Genomic DNA, 26946 nt, shown 5'->3' on the forward strand with positions numbered 1-26946 from the left:
AGGACTGTCTATGGAGCCAGCATTCAGATGTGCAGAACAGAATTTTTGTTGGCAGTTTACATTGCCTCTAATGTCACACGATTGTGGATGGCATAAGGCTCACCTATAAGAACTCTGCAGATTTTGAATGTCATTACATTGCCAGTACGTAGAAATCCCATTTGAGTAACACATATTTTGTACAGGTCCTGAAAAACATTATTTTTGGAGCTATAGCATGCAGAAAATTAACAGTTTATCACAGTTTTTTTAGGGAAGAAATTCTTCAATTTTTATTTTGTGGTGTCACAGGTTTAAGCTTCATTCATCTTCACGGAAACTAGAACGTGCTGATGAGATGGAAAATGAGTATGTGCTATTAATATTTTAAATTTTTTAATGTGACTACTTTAAAACAAGCACAATAGTTTGGACATCTGTATAACACAGAGGTAGTGAATTGGATTGCCATCTTGCATCTTATTTGTTTCAGACAAAAACTGCTCAAATTATGTATAGTCTACAGATTGACTTGCACAACAGAATTTACAGAATCTGTCCCATAAATTCATGACCGCACAGTCACATAAATTAACCCTACTGTATTGAATTCCCTATTACACTGTCTCTCAATCTTTTTCAACACATAAAAAATACCTCTTACTAGAATACAACCACTGGGTGTTTCACAATTCTTGCTACACACTTATAGGGAATGAAGAGGGAACTTAGTATAGTGGCTGTATAGAAAACTTAGTGGATAAAGTTTTGATAAGGAATCCATGTGTGACAATGTATCATTTGGATGTAAAATAAGTTGGAAGATAAGATCACTTTCAAATTTCCCATTTTACGATACACACACAGCAAAGACAATGAGTCCCGACCTGTGTCAGCTCTACAGGAGCTGCTCCACACTGCGACCACCTGCAAATTGCGCAAGCTGTATCTGCAATGCATGCTTTGGTACACATGATCCACAAACCTTGATGTGCATCCAGGAAACACCAGTCACCCTTCCGAGTTATGAATGAACCAGTTCCTCTTACCAAAACTTCATCTGCTAACTCCCCTCTACAACACCTATAAGCCTGTGATACAAATTGCGGAACACCCTGTATAGTTACACATTTCCACTATTTACCTATGAAAAAAAACTTAAAAATGTAAATAGACCCTTTCCCCTGACAGCAGTTTCTTGGGGCTCCACAGGTGGGAACTCAGATTACAACATGTCCTCGGTTCTTGCACCCCCGTAGTCTTAATTTATGTTAGTTCCTTTGGTCTCAGCATTTCTTCTCAGTAACATCATTTCTTCACTCCATTTTGACTTCCTATTTTTTTTCTAACTTGTCTATTTTTCCCCAATCTCAACCTCTAGCACATTTAATGCATTTAGCTTTCTGCTCTTATTTAAACTTGCACAATACTTTGTAAGTAATCTCTGTCTTCAGAATGAGATTTTCACTCTGCAGCAGAGTGTGCGCTGATATGAAACATCTTGGCAGATTAAAACTGTGGGCCGGACCAAGACTCGAACCTTTGCAAAGGTCCAAAGTTCGAGTCTCAGTCCAGCACACAGTTTTAATCTGCCAAGAAGTTTCATATCAGTGCATACTCCGCCGCAGAGTGAAAATTTCATTCTGGAAACATCCCCCAGGCTGTGGCAAAGCCATGTCTCCACAATATCTTCTTCCAGGAGTGCTAGTTCTGCAAGTTTCGCAGGAGAGCTTCCGTGAAGTTTGAAAGGTAGAAGAGGAGGTATTGGCAGAAGTAAAGCTGTGAGCACGGGTTGTGAGTCATGCTTGGATAGCTCAGATGGTAGTGCACTTGGCCACTGGAAAGGAAAGGTCCCGAGTTCGAGTCTCAGTCTGACACACAGTTTTAATCTGTCACGAAGTTCAATCTCTGTGTTGCTTCTTATCCTACCATACTCCTTTGAGCCCTAAGGTTTTCAGATCCTGTCTGGTGCAATTCCCAACAGTCTTCCCTCCTCATCACGTTCCATAAGATTGCCCTGACCCAGAGTTCTGAGTGAACAGTTTGCCCCTTTTCCTAAACCTTGTTAGTCCTTTTCCTTCATCCTTCTCCCTTCCCCTTCAACCCTTCTGCACAAGAAGGAGCCACTGGCTCTAAAAGCTTAATTTTGTTATATATTTTTCTCATGCCATCACTTGATGAGTAGACTCTTTATCTATCAGAAACTGATTATTTTTGTTGCTACATGAAGAGAGTTAACATCTACACAAACAAAGATGTTGAAAAAAATCACAATTATACCAACAAGATTGCTTTTGTTGTTTCATTTAGCCCCACTGAGAGTTTCATTTGCATCCTGTGCTGCAAGCCTATCAAAGTGACTACATTTTCCGTGCAAATAAGACAGAACAGGTACATGGGGTATTGGAAATATGATGTCTTATTTTCACAAATATAATTTTATAATTTTTATAATAAAAGATCTTGGAAACATGACTGGAAATACTGGTTAGGTAATTGGAATGATTTATGTAATACTGGTAACAAATGCATTAAAGGCCTTTTTTTTGTTATTCACTTTATTGCAGCATTAAAACAACACCATCTTTCTTCAGTTCTTCTATTTACACGTAAATACACATAACAGCTGATCAACAAAAACTGATATTCTCTCTATTTACAGAAAACATACATAGGCAATATGCCTTTCTACATACTTTAAATATGTTCTATGAGATACTGCCTCTCACACAATATTTATTACTCATTTCAGTCACATGCAGTATTGTAATTAACACAAAGCACCACCAGTCAAGTTTAATAACCATGGAAGAAGGAAATAGTTTATAATCTGTGATCATGTTCCTGCTTACATACTATAATGTTAATCTGTCATACTATCAGTTCACAAATACTGAAACTTCATCAGCTCATTAATGTTAACAAGCCGAATAGTGAAATCTAACAGAATATGCTTACTCTGTACATAAAAGTCAAAACATTAAACATTCACCCTGTTCAGTAATTGTGCAATTTTTCTTCAGGCACTATAACTTCTACCCACTGCCAAAAATCAACAATTCAATCATAAGTAGCCAGTGTAAACACTGTACCATCTTTCCATTTTTCCAAATGAGGTTACAGTTTTATTTGCTTTACTCCTCTCAGCATAACACCAATTAACTCTTTACTAATGTTTCACAAAATTAAACATCATTCATTGGAGTTTCCTGGAACCATACAGCCAGAAAATAATGGCAGTGATAAAAAGTGGCAGTATATCTTACTTTAAAACAAGTATCTGATATTTTATGTTTTGGAGACATTTGCGAACCACAGAAATCAACACATCAACTAAAACGAACCAAGACTGCAGATAATATTATGAGGTTGAAGCAGTGGATGCTTAGTAGGGTAGAGAAGCACCAAACTCTTTCCCACAAAGTCTATCCAAACAGTTACAATAAAAAATTTAAACATTTCATGGAATGTACATTTGTTTTCCAGTAATCTAATTTTGATGCTTCCTAAATTACCACACAACAGTTAAGATGAGACAGCCAACAAGCTAATTTGGACCAGACAAATGGGTACTTCTCTCTCTTCCACGTAAACAATATGCTGCTAACTGTAACAATATATACTATACAAACAATAAATTTCAGCCACCGGAATGTATTTAAAGAGCATATCGCACTCATGGAACACGTGCTTCTCATCTTAGAAATAGCATGCAGCCTACAAAACTATTTAAAAATATTAGATACATACTAAACATCAATTTTTGGATCATCAATCAATAAGACACTAGACAGATGATTGCAACATCAAGAATATGTTGATCTTCACTTAGAACTCTTACGAGGGTTACTAGTTTTGTACCTCAACAACAAACATTTTTCAGTACATTAATATTGCTTTATTACATCAGTAACACATTTATTCTCAAAAATGCTCAGGGCGTAATTCGGGAATTTTATATTTCATAGTCACTTTCCACATATTCAAGTTTCAGTGTTAAGTCCAACACACCCAAATGAAACAATAAATAACAACAACACAAGCACCACACAAATGTGACATTGCAAGCAATACCTGCTCAAATTCTGTCTTCTGCAGTACAAAAGGAAATTTAATAAATACATGACAAAATTTTAAACCACATGTTTAATAGCAAATCTTCATAATTAATTTTTTGGCAGTAAACATTAATTAATAAAAATGATACATAACTGCAATGATTATACAGCTCAATCTGATGAAATAGATTCATAGTGACACGGAAGGATAGCTTACATTTTCTAATACGGCAAGTACTTTTTTACAAAATAAATCATATACTTGTCAAATGGCTACTAATACTTTTTTTAATGAGACTGTCCTATGATAAACACACATTCAAATTAAATTAATGTCACGCCGAAAAAACTTTGTACTTACCAGTGTGATAATCGATTTACAATATTCATGCTAAATATATACACATATCTGCTATCTTATTAGCATTTGAATGGGCACATACTTGTCAACTTCCTCACATGATTGCAAATCTGATAAAGGTGAGGGAGTAGTGTGGTTGTCACTTATCATTTCTAGAAGTTCTTTTCCTCCATATGTTCTGTGACTGTTTTACAGATAAGATACATTCAGAGTATAAGATTCAACCAAATTTAGCTTTCAGTGTAGACACATGTGTAGCTACACATAACTGTTCATAGATCTGGGCTCCAATCTTACTCTACGAAGCAGCTGACAATGTTTCAAATGCCATGTGCCACATGGAAATGTCACATGACAAATTTGTAAACTACAATCACCCATACATAAACAACAGAGAAACACATTTTAGTTTTTCTCTTGCTTGCATGAATAATCAATAACTAGTAGCAGCTGTGGTCATGATTTTCTGTTGTTATGAACTGACAGTAATCCAATGAAAAATAAAAGGCAACAGTTGATCCAGAGTTGTTGCATGACTAATTTAATATCCCAGAACATTTTTCTTTTAAATAGATCCTCTACAGACATTGAAACTGAATTGTCTGACAGCTTAAAATAAATCAGGAACATACCAAAGTCTTGCTAACTTCAACTTGGGACAAACATTCTGTGAAGTCCTACATAATTATGACATATAACAACGTCCTAAGTGAAAGTATTTCTATATTCTCAAATGCAAGAACTACAAATATTTTTTCTCAAATAAAAAACACAGACATTACTCCTAACATGACAACTGCTGCATAAAAGAAAACCATCCAAAAAAAATGGTAGCAAATACAAATCGCTCCAACAAAGGGGAATACTTTGATGTTAACTACAGAACAAGTATTTCAAAACAAATGACAATGAAAATGTTACCCTACACAAGTGTACAGAAGTCAGCTTATTATGTCAAGAGACACAGTGGTTCTAAGTGATCAACAATCACGAACATGAATGCTTACTACAATGCCCCGACACCTTGCATAACCATTTATAACGCTCACAAGCAATCTGACAGTCCTCAGTCAACCGTGCTCCAGTTCTTTCAGCTCTTTCTGAGCCAAAATTGTCTTAATACAATGAACACAAAAACTGTGCAAAAGTTGTGCCACTGTTCATTGTGTATACTTAACTCCTTGTAAACATTCAGCACTGTTTAATTTTCTTCCTCGGTGCTAATGACTTTTCTCATGATATGATTGCATACTGAAGATTGTAGAAGCCCTGTTCCAGCACACACACACTATATTTGGACGCACATACGTGCCTGTGCCTCCCTCCCCTCCCCCCAACCCGCGCGCGCATACGCGTACACGCACTCACACACACACACACACACACACATATATATTCATTATGTCCAGCACCTGTAGCCAGAATGGCCCAGCTCCTTATAGTTTCTCAAAGCAGTAACCATCATTTCTGTGAAGAGTCACATCATTAACATGGGCACACTCAGTCTCACTTCTCTGTAACCTCCAATGTTACCCCACTCAAATCAACATCTGCTTCTTATGGCCACATGCAACAAGACTTGGGAAGATTCCACTACAGCACAAAGCTCCCTGCACGAAGTCCACCACCCTCTTCCAACACACAAAATACGAGTCTCTGCAGGGAACCAAAGTTTTGTATAGTATATCTGCACTGCAATCCCCATGCCTCTGGTAGACTTCCTCCTTAGATTGGATGTAATGTGAAGTAGCCACCAGTGTGTTGCATCGCGGCCAGTGGAGCTCACGAAGTTGTATGAGGGGGCGGCAGAGCACTCGCCTGGGACGGTGAGCTCACCACGACCACTGGCTTCACGAGTGCAGCAGCCGACAGGTACTGCGCATTAACGAGAGGCATAGGACCCACTGACTTCAACAAGGGAGCAGTCGTCATAACCTACAAATGAAAAGGCAAAATGACGTTAAGAAACTAATAGAATCTACAATAACAGGAAGAGCAATAACTCAATTGTGAAAACAGGAAAGGGAAACGTGTTGCAAAGCAACTAATGAACATAAATGTGGACAAAGAATTTTAATAAATTCCAAAGAAAAACGTCTTTGTTGTGTATTGATACATTTTAGGGGTATAGTACATCTGAGGTACAAAGAATTAAGTCTTAAAGAGCTTGATATCTATGTCTGTAAAACGTAATACTTTTGTCTGCAAGGAGGGTGACTTTTTCCCCCAATTCAGTTTCAAATAGATCCTGCAGACTCTCAGTAAGTAACTCAATTAGATTGTAATTTAAAATCTAATTTCCAAAACACAATAATTGGAAAAAATAAGAGAAATTCAGCAAACAATGCTATGTGGGAAAAAGTCTCTAAGCGCATATTGCTGTTCATTTCAAAAACACCACCATGTTAACTAAACTAGGACATCCTTTTGCAGCTGTTACAGTTTTTAATGTTGGAGGAAGGGTTTCCATTATGTTATGACACAAAGAAGGTAAAATTTGTCTTCATTCTTTATGAAGAGATGCTGTTGAACTTTTGGAACAATTTATCTGGCACACAATCTACTCTCTTCATCATTCCAAACACATACAACACGGATGTCAGATCGGGGTGTGAAGGAAATCTCTCCCACTTTCCCTTTAAGCACAAAAAAAATCAAATATCCTTGGCGGGAAAGAGCATTCAGTCAGATACATAAAAAAGAAACTACTGTCGATGTGTGGAAAATATACTAATGTGCATGCATTCATTAAAAAAGTAATAGTTCCATTTTCTGCATCTTTGCCCTACAAGAGAAAGTGCTTCATTTCTAATCACCTCAAAAATTACGAGACACTGAACCTCATATCCCCTGAACATTTTCCTTCCACACTACCACACACGTCCTATTGCAACTGCATTCCTTTTGGTATTGGTTAAAAAGCTTTGTGCTCAAAGCTCAACCATAAAAAGCCAACCACCATCACATCATCATCTTCAGCAAATTATGTTGCATGCTCAACACTTCTTTGCTGAACTCCAAATATGATCACCAGGTTATCACCAGAGTGGCCCACCATGTACCACGACATCACTCCAAAAAAATTTTCACTGTCCCACAAATTAAAGAATGCTTTGAATGTACCACTGTAACTTGTTTTAGACTGATACAGATGTGACCTGTTTGAACGCAAATCCATTATCCTCACTGACCCATTCCGACAGAAATATGTCCACAACACACACACTCTACTCACATTTATGTACCCCAAATCTGCAGATCAAGTTCTGATAGAGGGTGTTCAGAAGGGTGTCCAGAGATTTATTATCACACCGTGTACACCAAAGTCAAATCAGATCATCCACACGATGGAAAAAGATTAATGGGCAACAACGAAACGTTTTGTGAAATGTACATTTCACATACCTTCCCAGCCGCACCAATCGGCTGTGGAGTTGCAAGTATGTGAGCTACTTGCTGCGATCCCTGAGACACTACAGTGACAGGCGTGACAAGTGGCGTCAGCCCCGTGTGCGCAGGGTGGCTGCCCAGAGGGGCCACCACGTGGGTGATGCCTGCAGGCACCGACTTGGTCGCCAGCGTGACACCGGCGTGATGGTGCGTAGTGTGCTGCGTGGCTGCGGCAGCGTGTTGCACTGGGTGATGGGGACCCAGCACACCATTTGGTAAGCTGATACCTATGCAATAAAGTAAATAAAGCATAAGGCAAATTTACAAGGCTCATACATACTTCTTATTTAATTAAATGTAATACAATAAAAAGGCAAAACAATTTTGAATAAAGAAATGAGAACAAATGCAGTGACACACGCACTATCACAAGAACGTTCGGATTCCCCCCCCCCCCCCCCTCTCCTCACACACACACACGCACACAATCAATCAATCCTCAGGTGAAAGAATCACAGATATTAGAAAATATGGCATATACTCCAGTATTTATTTAATTCATTGGGTCTTGAGAATCAGGACTCTTAAAATTTTAGAGATAAAACCTATGGCTCAAAGTTACTTTTAAACTGGTGTTAATATAAACCTCTGCCACCTCTCACCTGTTTCTACTCCATTGTGTCTTCCACTTACATTCTATACACATCTTACACTCAGTGTCTGGCCTCTGTTTATAATTTCATACTGTTTTAAGTTCCCCCTCCCTCCCTCCTCCTCTCCTCTTTTCCACCCCACCCCCCCTCCTCTCCTCTTTTCTGTTAACTGTTTCCATTGTTTCCTTCCAGTATATATTACGCCAACTGAATTTCAAATGTTGGAAATGTTGTGGTTCATTAGTACACTTGGATCATTGGTTGTGTGGTATAGTCAATGCCCACACCGTGGCACCTGCAGCTGCGTGGCCGTGGTCTTTACGTCATACAGCCAACGGCCGGCACGCCCCGCTTTTGCGCAGCTCTGCACAGCTGTACAGCTCAGGCGTGGGCCTCACACACTGCCTCCGCACTGTCAGGGCAACCTCGGCCGGCGTCCTCCCGAGAGATAGTTACATGAGGCCGTGCTGCCAATCATAACAAGATTCGACAAGCAGACTCGAGTATGGCGGGCATATTCCTCCGCCACTCGGCCTGTATAGCCGCCAACGCTGCCACGCCTGTCAGCCTCACGTTGGGCTACCTACGTGCTACTTCGACATTGCACCCCGGAACGACTCTACACTACCACTGTTTACTATACCGGACTTGGACTCTCTGCAGTCCAGATGCTGCTCGTGATCAAGCACCATGTTGTGTTGTTATTGTGGAACTATGGCAATAAACAGAATTTTGGAACTCATGCCAATCGTTATTTGTTGTTTCTCCAATTACAGATACAACAGGTTGTATCTGGTATCTCTCTTGATACTGGATTCAGAGCAGTTTTTCACCATCCCTCCATCTGAAACTACTCCTGATCACACTCTTTGTCCTGAATGAGATACAGCTTTAAATGTTCTAAAAGTTAGAACTTTATTCTAAAGTTCTAAACAAAAGTTAGAATTTGAACATCACTTATTTACAATGTACCTGTCAGCCCAAATGTCATTGTTTTCACTTCAGTAATTGTCAGATGTGAAATCTGTTGCACATAATGCATATTATTTAGTAACAGCAAGTAATAATTTCAGTTTTGTTTTCTCAGTGGGAAACAAGATTTTTCCGGTTTAGTTCCATACCACACAGCAGAATTAATGAAATGGATAAAGAAAAACTGTGAAGTAATACCTGTTAGTTTTGGGCAGCCTCCTCTTTTTTCAGTGTTACTTCTCCTTACAATAACATCAATTTATTTTTGCACTTCTGGTATTCCCTGACTATTCATGCCCTACCCCTTTGTTACCAGCACATGTTCTCTGATTTCCTGTCTGTTCTCTTCAAAAAGCTAATCACGAAAACATACTCTCGGACTCACATCTTCTAGCTCTCAACATCATCTCCTTTCTTACTTTTTCTAATTAGCCTTCACAAAAAGAAACATATATTTGCTGAAGTTTAAATTCTTCCAAATTCTTGGTATAGTAATTATTTTCTATGCATCCATTTCTTTGTTCTGGTAACCACAGCCATCTCACCGACTTTAAAGTGATTTGAGCTTCCATTTTGTGGTAATTTTTGTATTTTATTATTGCTTATTAATATGACAAAATTATGTTACAAGCCGTATTATGTTCATGACTACGAAGTCTTTCGCGACAGAGTCCTTGCATAAAAAGTTCTCGGTTTACTTGCCGCGTCAAATTTGGATAAAATCCCAATCTTTCAGTGACTACCTCCGTCATCTCCGTCGGGGTAAAACTGACTGTCGCGGAACGGTGAGGCCGCCGGTTTCACCGTGACGTCATCCAGCCAATGAGAAGCCATCCACTGCTTATAAAAGCGGAAGCCTCACTGGTCCGCGACAGTCAGTTTTACCCCGACGGAGATGACGGAGGTAGTCATCAAAAGCTTGGGATTTTATCCAAATTTGACAGGGCAAGTAAACCGAGAACTTTTTATGCAGTATTATGTTCATGTTGGACTACGTTAAAAAAAAATAACATGGTGTTTGTAAAATTTCATCAGAGGAAATGTACTTGGGGCTACATGTCTGACGAAAGGAAAACTTTGTAACTACCACATCAGTCATTAACTATCAGCTACTCCACGCAAAATCACATTCAACATCAATAAAAGCAATATCATCTTCATTTGAAAGTAACAACTCATTCCAGTAATTCCTGAAGTTAGAATCCTGTGTCTTACCTCCAGTAATTGTGGCCAGGGGTGGGTGCTTGCGAGTGCCGTTGGCTGGCAGTAGGTTCAGTTCTGCACCTCCAGGCAAGGCCACCATCTTGTTAGTGAGGTGTAACGTCGGCAGTGAGATCGCCGCACTAGTAGGGGACTCACGCAGCCGCTCCGTACCGACACCTAAATTGAGAAAAGTCTCTCAGTGTACAAACCATTAAGATGCCCAGAGAAGATGGTGTTCCAACAAAAGTGTTTAAAGCTGGAAAACAATAGAAATGAAGCTTACATAATTATTTACAGAATGTCTCTTTAAATAAAAACTAGTAAAGTTAACAATGGTGTCACAAAACTACACTCCTGGAAATGGAAAAAAGAACACATTGACACCGGTGTGTCAGACCCACCACACTTGCTCCGGACACTGCGAGAGGGCTGTACAAGCAATGATCACACGCACGGCACAGCGGACACACCAGGAACCGCGGTATTGGCCGTCGAATGGCGCTAGCTGCGCAGCATTTGTGCACCGCCGCCGTCAGTGTCAGCCAGTTTGCCGTGGCATACGGAGCTCCATAGCAGTCTTTAACACTGGTAGCATGCCGCGACAGCGTGGACGTGAACCGTATGTGCAGTTGACGGACTTTGAGCGAGGGCGTATAGTGGGCATGCGGGAGGCCGGGTGGACGTACCGCCGAATTGCTCAACACGTGGGGCGTGAGGCCTCCACAGTACATCGATGTTGTCGCCAGTGGTCGGCGGAAGGTGCACGTGCCCGTCGACCTGGGACCGGACCGCAGCGACGCACTGATGCACGCCAAGACCGTAGGATCCTACGCAGTGCCGTAGGGGACCACACCGCCACTTCCCAGCAAATTAGGGACACTGTTGCTCCTGGGGTATCGGCGAGGACCATTCGCAACCGTCTCCATGAAGCTGGGCTACGGTCCCGCACACCGTTAGGCCGTCTTCCGCTCACGCCCCAACATCGTGCAGCCCGCCTCCAGTGGTGTCGCGACAGGCGTGAATGGAGGGACGAATGGAGACGTGTCGTCTTCAGCGATGAGAGTCGCTTCTGCCTTGGTGCCAATGATGGTCGTATGCGTGTTTGGCGCCATGCAGGTGAGCGCCACAATCAGGACTGCATACGACCGAGGCACACAGGGCCAACACCCGGCATCATGGTGTGGGGAGCGATCTCCTACACTGGCCGTACACCACTGGTGATCGTCGAGGGGACACTGAATAGTGCACGGTACATCCAAACCGTCATCGAACCCATCGTTCTACCATTCCTAGACCGGCAAGGGAACTTGCTGTTCCAACAGGACAATGCACGTCCGCATGTATCCCGTGCCACCCAACGTGCTCTAGAAGGTGTAAGTCAACTACCCTGGCCAGCGAGATCTCCGGATCTGTCCCCCATTGAGCTTGTTTGGGACTGGATGAAGCGTCGTCTCACGCGGTCTGCACGTCCAGCACGAACGCTGGTCCAACTGAGGCGCCAGGTGGAAATGGCATGGCAAGCCGTTCCACAGGACTACATCCAGCATCTCTACGATCGTCTCCATGGGAGAATAGCAGCCTGCATTGCTGCGAAAGGTGGATATACACTGTACTAGTGCCGACATTGTGCATGCTCTGTTGCCTGTGTCTATGTGCCTGTGGTTCTGTCAGTGTGATCATGTGATGTATCTGGCCCCAGGAATGTGTCAATAAAGTTTCCCCTTCCTGGGACAATGAATTCACGGTGTTCTTATTTCAATTTCCAGGAGTGTAGTTGAGGAGCTTGTAATTTGGGCAGCTGATGACAACTGGGTGGTCAGCTCAAGGAATAAAAAAGTAAGTAAAAAAGGCACGAGCACTTTTAATAAATTGAATAGAGTTTTCAAAATTGAGCTAATGGTGTGTCTGGAATAGGAAGTTTACAATCAATATATATTACCAATCTTGGCTCGTAGCAGTAAGACACGAATTTTTAATGCAAGAACCATTCAAAACCAGATGGTGTAATGGGGAGGTATACAACATACGAAAAGACAGATTATTAATTATCGTAAAGAAAACCAGTTAACTTGCAGACAGACGAACTAAAAGACATATAACTCTGGCCAGAATGCAACTGTCTTGCTGGATGCTAGCAACAGTCTGGAGGGGCTGGGGAAGGGAAAAGGATAGTAGTGCGTGAGTGGGGAGAGAGACGAACACCTGATGGAGTGTGCAGGTACTAAAATGCCAATACGTGCAGCGTCAGAAAGTTGTGGGGAAGGGGAGGTAGAGAAAAAAAGAGCAAAAAAGGGAGATGAGTGGGGAAAGACAGGTGGATGCATTGGCAGAGGGCAGCAAATAACCAGGGTGTAAGGTGAGAATGGGGAGGAGATGACGGGACGGAGGGGATGGAAACTGTTAAGTGGAGGGTGTGGGGACAGTAGTTACAGTAGGCTGAGGCTGGGATAATTATGGGAGCAGAGAATGTGTTGTAAGGATAACTCCCACCTGTGCCGTTCAGAGAAGCTGGTGGTGGAGAGAAGGATCCAGATGGCTCGGGTAGTGAAGCACCCATTGAAATCAAGTGTGTTATGTTCAGCTGCATGTTGTGCCACAAGGTCTACTTTGCTCTTGGCCACAGTTCGGGTGTGGCCATTCATCCTGGTGAACAGCTGGTTCGTAGTCGTACCAATATGAAGAGCTGTGCAATGATTGCAGCAGAGCTGGTAAATGACACGGCTGCTTTCACTGGTGGCCCAGCTTCTGATGGGACAGGATAATCCTGTGACAGGACTGGAACAGAAAGTGCTGGATGGGTGGATTGACCAGGTTTTGCACCTGGCTCTTCCACAGGGATATGATTGTTGTGGCACAGGCTTGGAATTGGGAGTGGTATAGGGATGGACCAGGATGTTGTGGAGATTTGACTGAATGTCACTTTAGGAGGGGTGGGAAGTATCTCAGGTAGGATGTCCTTCATTTCACGGCATGATGTTAGGTAATCAAAGCCCTTGGGAAAGATGTGGTTCAGTTGTTTCAGTCCCGTGTGGTACTGAGTATTGAAGGGGACACACCTTTGTGGCCGGTTCTTGGGGGAGGGGTGGATTCGGGTTGTGAGGGGGAAATAGCATGAGAGATCTGTCTTTGCATTCCCTACCAACTCTCCATCAGCGAAAACATTCCCGTACACTGTTGTTCACCTTTCCACCAAAACCCTCAGCTCCACAGAAATTTCAGTTCTATCCAACGGCATTACCTTTATCCCCACATCCAATTTAAGCATGCGGACTTGACAAAGACCAACTCTCATTCTGCCAATCCCTGCAATGAAAGCACTTCTTTGTCGCTAATCCCTCCAACAAAAACCAACCTAATTCTGAGACTGCATCCAACCTCTTCCAGGTCATACCACCATCCAACCAGGACCCCCCCCCCCCCCACATCTCCAACTTAGCCTCACCATCCCTCCCCAAATCCCTTCCTCGGAACACCAACCTTTCAATGTCAAAACAAATCCTGACCTAATCATCCTACCTGCAGACAAAGGTTCCACCACTGTTGTTACGAATCACAGTAACTACATGGCAGAAGGATTCTGCCAATTATCTGACTCCTCCATATATAAACTCTGCCAGAGTGATTCCATCCCAAAAGTTCAGCAGGACCTCCAATTCCTGCTTAAAGCCCTAGGCCCTTCCCACAACATCTCTGAATCCATTTCTCTCATCACCCTTATAGCACCCCACACACACCAACCTTCTACATGCTCCCCAAAATACATAAACCCAACAATCTTGGACACCCAATTGTGGCTGGTTATTGTTCAATCACTGAAAGATTTCAGCCCTCATTGACCAACACCTCCAACCAATTGCCTGAATCTAGCCTCCCACATCAAAGAAACCTACCACTTCCTGCACCGTCTCTCCACCATCCCCACCCCTTTACCTCCTGGATCCCTACTCATTATAGTTGACACCACCTCCCTATTCACAAACATTCCTACCCACTACATCATTCCTCATACATCTTAATAACTTTATTCTAACCCAAAACTACTTCTCCTTTGAAGGGAAGGTATATAAACAAATCTGCAGAACAGTCATTGGCACATGCATGGCACCCTCCTATGCCAACCTGTTTATGGGCCATCTAGAGGAGATCACATAGCCTCTCAAACCACTAAACCCCTAGAGGGGTTCAGATTCACTGATGATATCATTATGATCTGGACTCAGGGCCAAAACACGCTATCTTCGTTCCTTCATAACCTCATTGCCTTCTCTCCCATTTGTTTCACATGGTCCTCCTCAACCCAACATGCCACCTTCCTAGTTGTTGATCTCCTCCTCTTTGATGGCTCCATCTGCATCTCTGTCCATATTAAACCCAACAACCACTAACAGCCACCACCACCAACAACCACCACCTGAATTTTGACAGCTGTCATCCCTTTCACACCAAAACATCCCTCCCGTACAGCCTGGCAAACCAGGGATGGGGTATCTGCAATGACAAAATCTCTCTTGCTCAGTGTGCTGAATTTCGCACCAAGCCCTTCAGAGACAGGCAAAAACAGATCTCTCATGCCATTTCCCCTCACACCCCCAATCCTCTCCCTCTCCAAGAACTGGCCACAAAGGAGTGGCTCAGTTCCACACAGGACTGGAATAACTGAACCACACCTTTCGCCAGGGCTTTGATTAACTATCATCATGCCACGAAATGAGGGAAATTCTAACCGAGATACTTCCCACCCCTCCTGAAGTGATGTTCCATCGCCCACCCAACCTTCACAACATCCTAATCCATCCCTATGCCACTCCCAATCCCAAACCCTTGACACAAGGATCACATCCCTGTGGAAGAGTCAGGTGCAAAACCTACACAATCCACCCACCCAGCATTTCCTATTCCAGTCCTGTCACTGGTTGATCCTAGGCCAGGTTATCTGTGAAAACAGCCATGCCATTTACCAGCTCTGCTGCAATCACTGCACAGCTCTTTATATTGCTATGCCTACCAACAAGCTGTCCATCAGGATGAACAGAGATCACCAAACTGTGTCCAAGAGCAAAGCAGACTACCTTGAGGCACAACAAGCAGCTGAACATAACACACTTGATTTCAGTGGGTGCTTCGTTACCTAAACCATCTGGATCCTTCCCTCCATCACCAGCTGCTCTGAACTGCACGCACATTCTCCACTCTCATAATCATCCCAGCCTCAACCTACTGTAACTACTGTCCCCACACCCTCCACCTAGTTTCCACCCCCTCCATCTTGTCATCTCCTCCCCATTCTCAGCTCCCACCTTGTTTTATTTGCCACCGTCTGCCAATGTAATGCATCCAGCCATCTTTCCCCACTCCTCCCCTTTTTTGCTCCTTTTTTCTCCACCTCCCCTCCCACAACTTTCTGACACTGGCCCTGTTGGCATTCTAGTCTCTGCATGCTCTACCAGACAGCGTTCATCTCTCTCCCCACCCACCCACACACTACTATCCTTTCCCCATCCCCGCCCCCTTCACCTGCTGCTTGCATCCAATGTGATAGTTGCATTCCAGCCTCAGATGCTGCAGTTGGTGGTAATGCGTCCATGAGGTATGCTTGCCTGAGTGTGTGTGTGTGTGTATGTGTGTGTGTGTGTGTGTGTGTGTGTGTGTGTGTGTGTGTTTTACTGAGGAAAGCTGTGGCCGAGTTTTATGTACGTGTCTTTTAATAGTGCTTGTCTGCAACTTAATGCATTTTCTTTATGGTAAGTAGCAATCTGTCTTTTCCTACATCTGTAGGATATTGCTGATATTCCTGCATGGAGTTTCCATTGTTTGATTTTTGAGATATACAATGGAAAGTATTGGGAAGGGTGAAGGTTTGGTGCTGGAGTGATAAAAGTAATTATGACTGTAATGAAAACAAAATAGCAATAAACAAGACATAGCTGGGTGAAGGGGTGATGGACAGGCCAGAAAACTTCTTTGCGGGATTCCAAGAGATGAGGAAGGACAGAGGTAAATACTTAACAGAAAGTGGGTTGACAACCTCAGAAATTATGCACGAGTACCAAGTAGCACATATTTGATGCATGGACAAGTCTACAGGAGGATTTTATATGAGGTCTGTTCAAAAAATTATAGAACATTTGTAATTTTGCGCCAATGGTGTGTTGCCAAACGTTTAATTGTTGTATGTCAGTTATTGTTCAGTGGTGTATTGAGTAGAACGTTGTGTTGCATCTGCATTAAATTTTGCGTGAAATTCAAGGAAACCTTCACAGAGACTCACAAAATGATGCAGAAAGTCCACGGTGATGAGTGCATAACTCATACTCAGTGTTACAAATGGTTTGCACAGTTTAAAAATGTCCAGACAGAAGTTAAAAATGACCCTCTTTCGAAAGGCCCTTTGAAATCTACCAACAATGCCCACGTCAGGAAAGTCAATGAAATAGTGCAGGCCAATTGGAGACTGATAGACAGAGATATTTCAGAAGAATGTAACATTTCAGTTAGAACACATCACGAAATCCTGACACAGCATCTTGGAATGCATCGTATTGCCGCAAAATTCATCCCACGGCTCACAAGTCGGCACCAGAAAGACCTTCACCTCGCAATCTGTGAAGGGCTTTTGGATCACGCAAATGAGAACGAGGTGCTCCTTAAGAGAATCACAACTGGTGATGAGACGTGCGTCTAAGATTATGATATTGAGACCAAGGTTCAGTCTTCACAATGGAGCAGAAAACGTTCTCCAAGACCAAGAAAAGTGCATTAGCTCAGGTCAAATATCAAAGCCATGCTATCGGTTTTCTTTGACTTTGAAGAATTAGTTCATCACGAATTCGTGCCAAAAGGAGAAACTGTTAACTGATGGTACTATCGGGATGTGTTGTCACGACTGAGAGAAAGTGTGAGAAGGGATCGACCTGAAATGTAGTGAGACACCTCACAGCTCTCGCGTCTCAATATTGCACCAGCGCGTTCATCCCTTTTGGTGCATGACTGTTGCACAAAAATCGAAATCATTGTGCTGCCTCATCCTCAATACTCTCCAGACCTGACCCCTGTAGACTTTTTTTTATTTCCAAAATTCAAAGCCCCACTGGAAGGACAATTATCTGCAACAATAGACGAGATAAAAGAAAATTCACAGACAGTGCTTTGCGCGATGCAGCAAGAGGCATACTGAGACTGCGTCTGAAAGTGGAAACGGCACTGGGAGCAGTGTATCAATTGTGGAAGAGACTATTTCGATGAAGACCATGCACAATAAGTAAAAGGCAAGCACAGAAAAATTCTGTGGACAATGGTCCAAAATTTTCTGAAAAGACCTCGTATGCTAGTAAATATATAAAATGTCTGATGACAACAACTTTCATTTGAAAACAGTATGTTATCTGTAATAAGTGTTCTGATGGACACCTAGATTCATGGCCTTCAAATACTTGGAAATTAATTCCTGGAAATGTGACTTTATCGAGCTCTGCCTGAAGTATAACGTGTATAACGTGCCTGCATGATGGTGTGACGAAGATTGCGGGTGGTGCACGGTGAGCGACAGCGGCTGTGGCTCGGCTGGCAGCACACGCAGGCCTGACGACGCCAGCAGCTGGATGGCAGGGCTCACCAGGGCCGCCGCGAGGCCCGGTGCTGCACTCACCATCTGTACAGCCCAAACGTTCGTGTTGCTGCAGAGTCACGTGTCTTACAGTATATCAGAAAAATCTCATCATAAATGTGCTTCATTCGAATCTTTTTCTACACATATAATAAAAAAATTAAATCAGCCACATTTGAAATTGACTTAAATAATCTGGATTGCAGTTTGGAAGGCCGATTTGAGCAAATACTTTGAAAATTACAGCTTTTTAACAGTGGATGCTGCAACTGGCTGATCTGTCGTAAGTTCCAACTTTGTCAATCATTCATATTATTTATTTTGTAACATATTATAAATAACTAATTTATTCTTGCTCATAATTCGTCTTATTGCTTTACGGTTTGAGATACTCCAGCATATGGAGAGCAACATAATACCTACAAAACCACCAGGACGTAATTTTGTTGCACATACTCATCAGTCACGTGTTGGATGTTTTTTATTTTTTCCCTCTGAGGGGTGAGAGCTGACATCTTCATTTTCCCTCATCCACACAACAGGGGAGGGTGGTGGTTCCCCTCGGCCTGGGGTCTCAACGATCCACTCGTCCTTCCCAATCTTCCGAAATCTATCCCTCTTTTCTAACGTTTCCAAAGGCTACAAACAGTTCTCTCTATCTTTCTATTTGTCTACTGACAGTATTGGAATGCTATTAGAAGGTAAGTATGATCTGACCATTCTGTACTCTTGTAATTTTATAGTTTTCTAAAGACAGTTCTTCTTCTGATGTAAGGAATAACCTATTTATACCATCCATTATCCTCGTCTCCTGATAAATTACAAATACATTAGTGATTTCCATACCAAACATGTGAAAGAAGATATTTCATCTATCCCACAAAATTCTATCTCTTGAAAGGGTAATAAGTAGTCATTTCATTTAATTCTATTTCACTGGCATTGAAGACTATATCTCAAAGCTGAGGAATGCTTTTAGATGCTGCAGCAAAAGCTACATAAAGAGATCTGTTGTCAATTACAAGCAGTACGGAATCAAAGAGGCAGCCAAACCAAGTATCCTCCTATGTGCAATTAAAACTGTTCCCAAATGAGGATACCTAGTGAGTCAGCAGCAACAGAATTTTATATACTGCACTATCCACACTTGGGTGACATCTCTAACTGTTACCACCTGAGTGCTTCTCAGACTTAAAGCATAGTGTGTTGTTACAAAATAGTTTAAAAAGAAAATAGGGTGTGAAATGGAGAAATGCACAATTCGTAAAACGAGGAGACTGCCAAGAATTATGATGCTTCAATTCAAAGAGCATATCTAAACACAGCAATGTGAATGATACATCTTATTATTTCCGGTGATTATTTGAGATGGAGCAAAACATGTTGACGTACTGGAAAAAAAGTTTCACTAGCAGTAGGAATAATTTTTGTAAAGAACTAAATGGCAATGCCTTACATCAGAAAAGTATGTTATGTAAATGTAAAGTAATACACAATGCATTGCCTGCAAATATAATGATTATAAAAACCATTAGATATATATTTTTAAAAACGTTTCTACAACATCGAGGAATACATACATTATTCTCACGGATATATGAGAGATTTAAACTTAGGAAAAGGACAGGCTGCTACTCATGGATGACCCACTAGAGTTGCAGACAGGCACAACCAAACTTTATAGCTTTCTACCAAAGCCTTCTTCGGGTAGGAGTGGGGGTGGGGGGTCCACCATCCATACATAGTCACACAAGCAAGTACCTCATATACACATGACCACTACCACCGCAATTCCTGTCAGAGTTGCCAGTGGTAGTGGTCACGTGTGTATGAGGTGTGCTTGCTTGTGTGAATGTGTTTGTGTTCCCTCTGCTGAAGAAGGGTTTGGCTGAAAGCTATAACATCAGAGCTGCCAGTGGTTAGTGGTCATGTGTGTATGAGGTTTGCCTGCTTGTCCGAATATGCGTGTTTTTTCTTTACTCTTAATGGTGAGTAGCAATTTATCCTTTTCCTAATACTGTTGATATTGCATTCTGGAGTTTCCATTGTTTATTATTAAAATTTTTTGTTCATAAATAAAACAAATTTCTTTACCAATGATTATATCTAAATTCTGTCTATTTTATATCTCTTTAGAAGTGACTTGTCTATATCTACACCCCTAGAGAAAGACAAGTCACTGTTTAATGTTGTTACCACAACTTTTGAACAGTTCTGTATTCATTTACTTCAAATTTTTACATGATACTCTAATGAGCATTCAGACAGTTATAACTATACATATTTTCGTTATATAATACAATAATTCATATGTAATATATTGAAGGGGAAATGCTGAAACCAAAAACCGCGAAAAATTCTTGAGCGATTTACTTCAAATATTTGCACAATACACTAATAAACATTCAGACAGACCTAGGATATATATATCTTTCTCAATGACAGTTTATAGATTCTCTATTAAATCCAACTGCAAGAAAGAAAATACTGTGCTGTGAAAACGTGTTGTTTCATTTTCTTTCTCATACTCAGTTGCAACTACAATAACAGGTCAAGTGAACCATTAACACAAATTGTTTAGCACATATATATTTTTTCTCTCTCCATACAATTTCAGACAAAAATAATATACACAATAATTTTCTGTTTTGTATTCTTCCTTGTCATTGGTTTTACAGAAAACAGGAAAGTTGTATTTATGCTTGCCAGCTTATGATTAGGGTACTACAATAGAATCTTAATCAGCAAATAAACAATTTTTTCAGCCTTCAGTTGCAAGGTAATTTTACTCGTTTACCTAGGTTTATTGTTTATTTGCTGTACATTTCACAGTTGCTGACACGCTGCAATATGTTAAAGATTTGTAAAGAATCTTAATCATTCAGAACTTTGAAATCCTACCACTTTGCAGATTAAAACTATTCTAAATACTATCATCAAGGCTACTATCCTCACAGATTCAGCAGCTGAAGGGATCTCTCACAAACCCCACACACCAATGATCCCAAACGATTTACGCATTCATTTTAAGCAACTTCAGTTCTTAATCGAGATGTCATTTGCAATTACAATAAAAAAACAAGGTCGGAGAGAGTAAGGGACACGAGGGCAATAGGGGAAAGGAAACTTGTGTGTGTGTGTGTGTGTGTGTGTGTGTGTGTGTGTGTGTGTGTGTGTGTGTGTGTGTGTGTGTGTGTCAGAGAGAGAGAGAGAGAGAGAGAGGTGGGGGAGGGGAGAGGTAGTTTAGGATGTATATGTAAGTCCCATACATATTTAGCAACTACGATGCATTGCTGACTTCGCAAGTTACCATACAAAACGAACAAAGAATAAATAAATATTATTATTATACAGCACAGGAGTAACTCTGTCGCATTTAAGACAGTGAGCTTTTACACCTCGAGCACAATTTCAGCACCTGTAAACTGGTACTCACATGTGCAGACACAGGCAGCTGCAGATGGTGCGTGGGCGGTGGGGGTGGCAGTGCGTGCTGGTGCGGAGGAGTCGCCACCGCAGCGGTGGGCCGCGGGCTCTGCTGCCGCGTCGAGGTACTCGCGTCCTCGGTAGCGTGCTGCTGCGGAGAGCCTGGAGTGGCCGTGCTCGAGAGTGAGGAGGTGCTGCTGTACATGGGGCCAGTTCTCTGCAGGGTCTCCTCCCCGTCACTCAGATCTGCACCGGCTGCAACAGATTGAAAAAACCTGCTATATGAGTTTGCTTGTGTCAGATCTAACCAGCAGTAGCTGGTTTCTAGGGTCAGTGTCAAATAATGTTCACAAATTATGGCAGCCTCAACATATTACGTACACACATAAATTAACTGTATTTTTGTTCTGTATGTTGGTATTATGTTTGATGCGGGTTTATTTATCGATTCTCTTTTTTATTTGTAATTCACTGTTGCTATTTGAGTTTACATATTATGATTTTGTCATACGGAGATTGTGAGTGGAGCTCTGGAGCCTAAAAAATGGAGTACCAAGTGGAGAACTTGGAACATTTCCCACATATTCTCCTGTTTGAGTTAAATAGAGGAGTGACAGCAGTGGTGGCAGCCAGAAACTTAATGCACCATGTATGGGGATAATGCCTTTGGACGGAGCACAGCAAGAAAATGGTACTCTCATTTTAAGGAGTCATTAGTGACTCTCCACGTTCAGGAAGAGTTTCGAGATTTCATGAAGATTGTTTAAATGCATCAATCCACAACAGTATACTCGATAAATAGCAAATGTGATAAACTGTGATCTTTCCACCATTGTGTGCCATTTACAAGCAATGGGGAACGTTCAAAATCAAATGTATGGGTATCGCATGCCGTAAACCAAAATCACTAAAATCATTACGTGGCCATATGTGCATCTCTCCTTCCTCGTCATCAATTGGCTTGTGGATAGCGCCGACCATTCCTTATGAAATGAAATGTCGTGTAGTAGACGGGTCACCTGGTACAAATCTTTTGAGTTGACGCCACTTGGGCAACTTGCATGTCGATGGGGATGAGGCAATGATGAAGACGACACAACACTCAGTCCCTTAGCAGAGAAAATCTCCAACCCAGCCGCAAATTGAACCCGGGCCCCTTTGCGCGGCATTTTGTCGCACCGACCACCATTCCTTATGCTGTCTTGTTACTGCTGATGAGAAATGGTGCCTTTATGCTAGCATAAGGAAAATAAAGTAATGGTTGAGCCCGAACAAAGCAGCAGCTCCCTATACAAAGATGTGCGCGCATCCACAAAAGATAATGTTTTGCATCTGAAGGAACAGCAACAGTGTAGTGCACTACAAATTCTTCCCCGTGGTATAACCGTCATTGCTGACATTTACTACCAATGACTGAGACATCTTGAAGATATAGTCCAATAACAGTGAGCAGGAAGACTGCACAAAGTGACGCTAATCCACGATAAGGCCAGCCGATATTTTGTTAGACTGACAGAAAAGACTACACAGGAGTTGGGCTGGGAAGTCATTCTGTACCCACCTTATTCACGTAATCTTGCGCCCTCAGATTTTCACCTTTTCCACTCTGAATCAAACAACCTTCAACAAACTTCCTTTACAGATTATAATGTGTTCCGAACACTAGTTGACGAGTTGTAAATAGTGAAGGAGAATATTTTATTGATGACTAAAGTCTCTGTTACATGTATCTCTTGCATTTATTAAACTTATTGAAGAATGCTACAAACAAATGCACCAACTTAATATATACATTCAATCAATTAACTTCTGCTCGAGGTGTGCTTATTTCATTGTGAGTTAGATCACTACTATTATGATAAATCAGCACTATTTTGAAATATCTGTGTTGCAAATGTAGACTTCTCTCTGAATCAATTTACAAAACTAGCTGATGAATTGTTCCACTGTGAAATTATTCTTAAAAGTAATGGATGACACATTGTCACCAATAATTCTGCAAATTGTTCAATTTTTTAAAAATATGTACAACTGTCTCAGCTGCAACAAGTCACAATGGATAACTAGTTTCAATCACATTTAATGACCATCTTGAGATCTACAAATAAAATTGAAATAAAACATCAAATAATAATTATTTCTGCAGATAACGTACATTGAAATTATTTAAACTTTAAAGACTCTTAAAAATTTACCTGAATAAGCAGATGATATAGAATGACAGTACTTAAAATTTAAGATTTTTAAAATTCTATCTGATTAATCTCAAGTAGTGAGAAGTCAAAATTATTAAGGGCATGGTCATAACTCTAACATAAAAGGAACAGCACCACACCAAATTTTTGACAACATTCTGTGGCATCAAGAATTTTACTATACCCACTTTGTGTGATACAAATCAGTGCATTGTGAATGATAGGTAAGGGAGGGAAGGAAGTGGAAGGGCCAAAGAAAAGCACTGATACTGTTCAGTATTCTAATGTAATACTGGTATTGTCTACAAGATACAAGGAGTAATTTAGGTAATTCAGCTAACACTGATACATGACAAATGTCAAAATTAATAATTAAATTATTAATGTAAAAAAGTATTTAGCACATGTAGTTTTTGGCAGTGTGTTTGAGGTGCGTTTACTGCATGTGTACATTGAGTTCACTCTGCCTGAAACCATGCTGTGACTCAGGCACACTGCCAATACATGTGGCAAGCTGCTGAAGTTGTCTTCTGTTAAATGGAGCTGTAGCAAAGCTGGAGGGCTCAGTACATCGTCAAAATTCTTTAAATAAAATGAATTTTCTAAGCCACACTGACGATTGAGTAGTTTATGTGGTTCTTTCACACAATGTCTATTTATTTCAAGTTCCACAACTTCAGAAAATTGGGTTAAGAAGATGTTTCGACAGAAGCAAAATGATCGGATTTTGACTAAAACATGATACAAAGACAGCAAGTTGTAAATTTAGTGTGTCAGGTGTGTATAAGATTAAATACAGTGATTTTCAAGAGTGGTATATATGTGTCAATCAAACTGGTAGAACTTTAGAGACCCAATTTAAAGAACACTTATCACTGCGAAATCCTAAGATGTTATTTGAAAAGCATCTAAATGACACTAAACATCTGGTTGGACCAATAGACATACATCTTAAGCTTTAACACATGGTGCCTAAGCGAATCCCTCTGGTGAAAATTGCATGCACTAAATGTTTTAATTCAATTATGAATTTAGCAACATGTTTTACGTATCAATGTTAGCTGCATTATCTAAATTGCTCTTTGGTTCTAAATTACTTGTGTTGTACCCTTTAGACAATATCTGTATTACATTCCAAAGTTGCACAGTAATAGTTCTCTTCTTTGGCCCTTCCCCTCTCCTTCCTCCCTTGCCTATCATCCATGATGCATAGGTCTGTACAATGCATGCGTGTCTGTATAGATGCAATCTGGGTTTAGTTAAATCCTTGATGCCACAGAATGTTGCTACAAATGTGGTGTAGTGCTGTTCCTTTTGTGTTACAACTTATGACTATGTTGTTGTTGTTCTGAGAACTCATGGTTAATCAGAATAATTTTAAGAGTTCTAAATTCTAAGTATTTTTGCAGTTTAAATAATGTCAATGTATGTTATCTACATAAATAGTTATTTATTAAGGTTTTAATTCATTTAACTTTTATATCTGAGTACGATCTTAAATGTGACCGAAAATATTTATCGAGTGTGACTACTTGAAACTGAGACTTGTAATAAATATTTTAAAGATTTTCAAGTGCTGTGCCTTTCAAATGTACATGGAATACTGTAGGCCTATTTGCTGAATTTATTATACAAATTGTTCATTCAATTTCCTTTAAATCCCTTGTGCCCACTGCAGCACTTCATATTATAAAGTAATTTATGAATTTCATTAGCTAAGTTGATGCTTTTAACTTTAGGTCAATCTAATTGCAGCTGAATGTTTCGTGCCATGTGCGTTTTGTCTCTGTTATTTGAATGGCAACTTCAGCAGTATATTTTAAAAGTTCCTGATGTCATCAGATACATTTCTCGTGTAGTGGTTGTGACGATGAATGGCATATTGGTACAAACTTCAAATTTTCGTAACTGTCATCAACTGTGCCAGTCTTTGTAACTGTTAATTCACAATGTCACTTTTAATAAACATTTTCCACATATAATACATTATCTGACCACAAGTCTCCGGGCAGCACTATTTAGTGCGGATGTAACCACCGGCTGTCTCGAGGGGCAAACTCGTCAGTAGGAGAGGTGGAGAATATTGCACTGTCAGTAGAGAAGCAGTAACAGTAGAATGGGTGAGTCGGTAGAGCTCGGTGACTTCGAATGTGGACCAGTCACCAGATGTCACTAGAGTCACAGATTCGTCACGGACCTTTCGACCTTTCCAAAGCTGCCCGAGTCGGCCGTTGCTGACGTGACAGTGAACTGGAAATGCAAAGGAGCAACTTAGCTAAACCGAGACCAGTAATCAGTCTCGAGTTATCCAGCTAGTGCAATGACTGTGTGTAGAGAGTTAAAAACAATGGGGTATAATGGCTGAGCAGCTCCTCGTGGGCCACACATTTCTGTAGTCAGTGCAAAGCAACATTTGAAGTGTTGTAAAGAGAGAGGCCACTGGACACAAACAACTGGAAACCAGTGATTAGGAGTGACGAATCACACTATACTCTTGTGGCAATATGATCGAAGGGTTCGGATTTGACGAATCCCTGGAGGACGTTACCCTGTCGCCGACAGTGAAGTACGGAAGACGTGGTGTTAGGGTACAGGGGTGTTGTTCACTGTTAGGGTGTTAAGAAGACACTAGATGCAGGATACGAACACATTTTTGTGTACTGTGTACAGTAGAGGAACAATTCAGAGACACCAATTGCTTCTATCAGAATGACAATGCACCCTGCCGTAAGGCAGCACCTGCGAGGCAAGGTTCGTGAACAGTACCCCGAAAGGGACCTGCCTGCTCGACCCCCGGCCTGAACCAGATGGAACACATTTGGAATCAGTTAGAGTGTCAACTTTGTTCAATACCTCCACCTGCTCTTGAGGAAAAATGGGCTGCCATTGCTCCACAGACATTCTGACACTTCACTGCAAGTGTCCCCAGCAGATCTGAGGCCACGATAAAGGTGAAGGATGGACACACCCCGTATTAATGTCCATCAATAGGGGCCCAGATACTTTTCATAGACAGTGTACCGTTCAGAATTTTGTGCTCTGTCGAAAGGTACCTTTGTCAGTATGTCGTATGATGAAAGCCAAAACAGTGGTCCATATTATACAG

The 26946-nt window shown here is 41.3% G+C and overlaps 1 protein-coding gene across 1 annotated transcript in view; it reads right to left on the reverse strand.

Moving 5' to 3' along the window:
* Positions 1-5751: 5751 nt before the first annotated feature.
* LOC126100188 (max-binding protein MNT-like) overlaps positions 5752-26946 on the reverse strand; it is an 86816-nt gene continuing 65621 nt past the window's right edge. Inside the window, exons 4-8 of the mRNA XM_049910747.1 lie at positions 21656-21900; positions 18114-18264; positions 10629-10793; positions 7804-8075; positions 5752-6333 (exon numbers count right to left, since the gene is read on the reverse strand). Coding sequence (XP_049766704.1) covers positions 6181-6333; positions 7804-8075; positions 10629-10793; positions 18114-18264; positions 21656-21900 — 986 coding nt within the window. The 3' untranslated portion in view covers positions 5752-6180. The remainder of the gene's footprint in view (positions 6334-7803; positions 8076-10628; positions 10794-18113; positions 18265-21655; positions 21901-26946) is intronic.

Source organism: Schistocerca cancellata, chromosome 9 (genome assembly GCF_023864275.1).
Source record: "Schistocerca cancellata isolate TAMUIC-IGC-003103 chromosome 9, iqSchCanc2.1, whole genome shotgun sequence".
Lineage (NCBI taxonomy): Eukaryota > Metazoa > Arthropoda > Insecta > Orthoptera > Acrididae > Schistocerca > Schistocerca cancellata.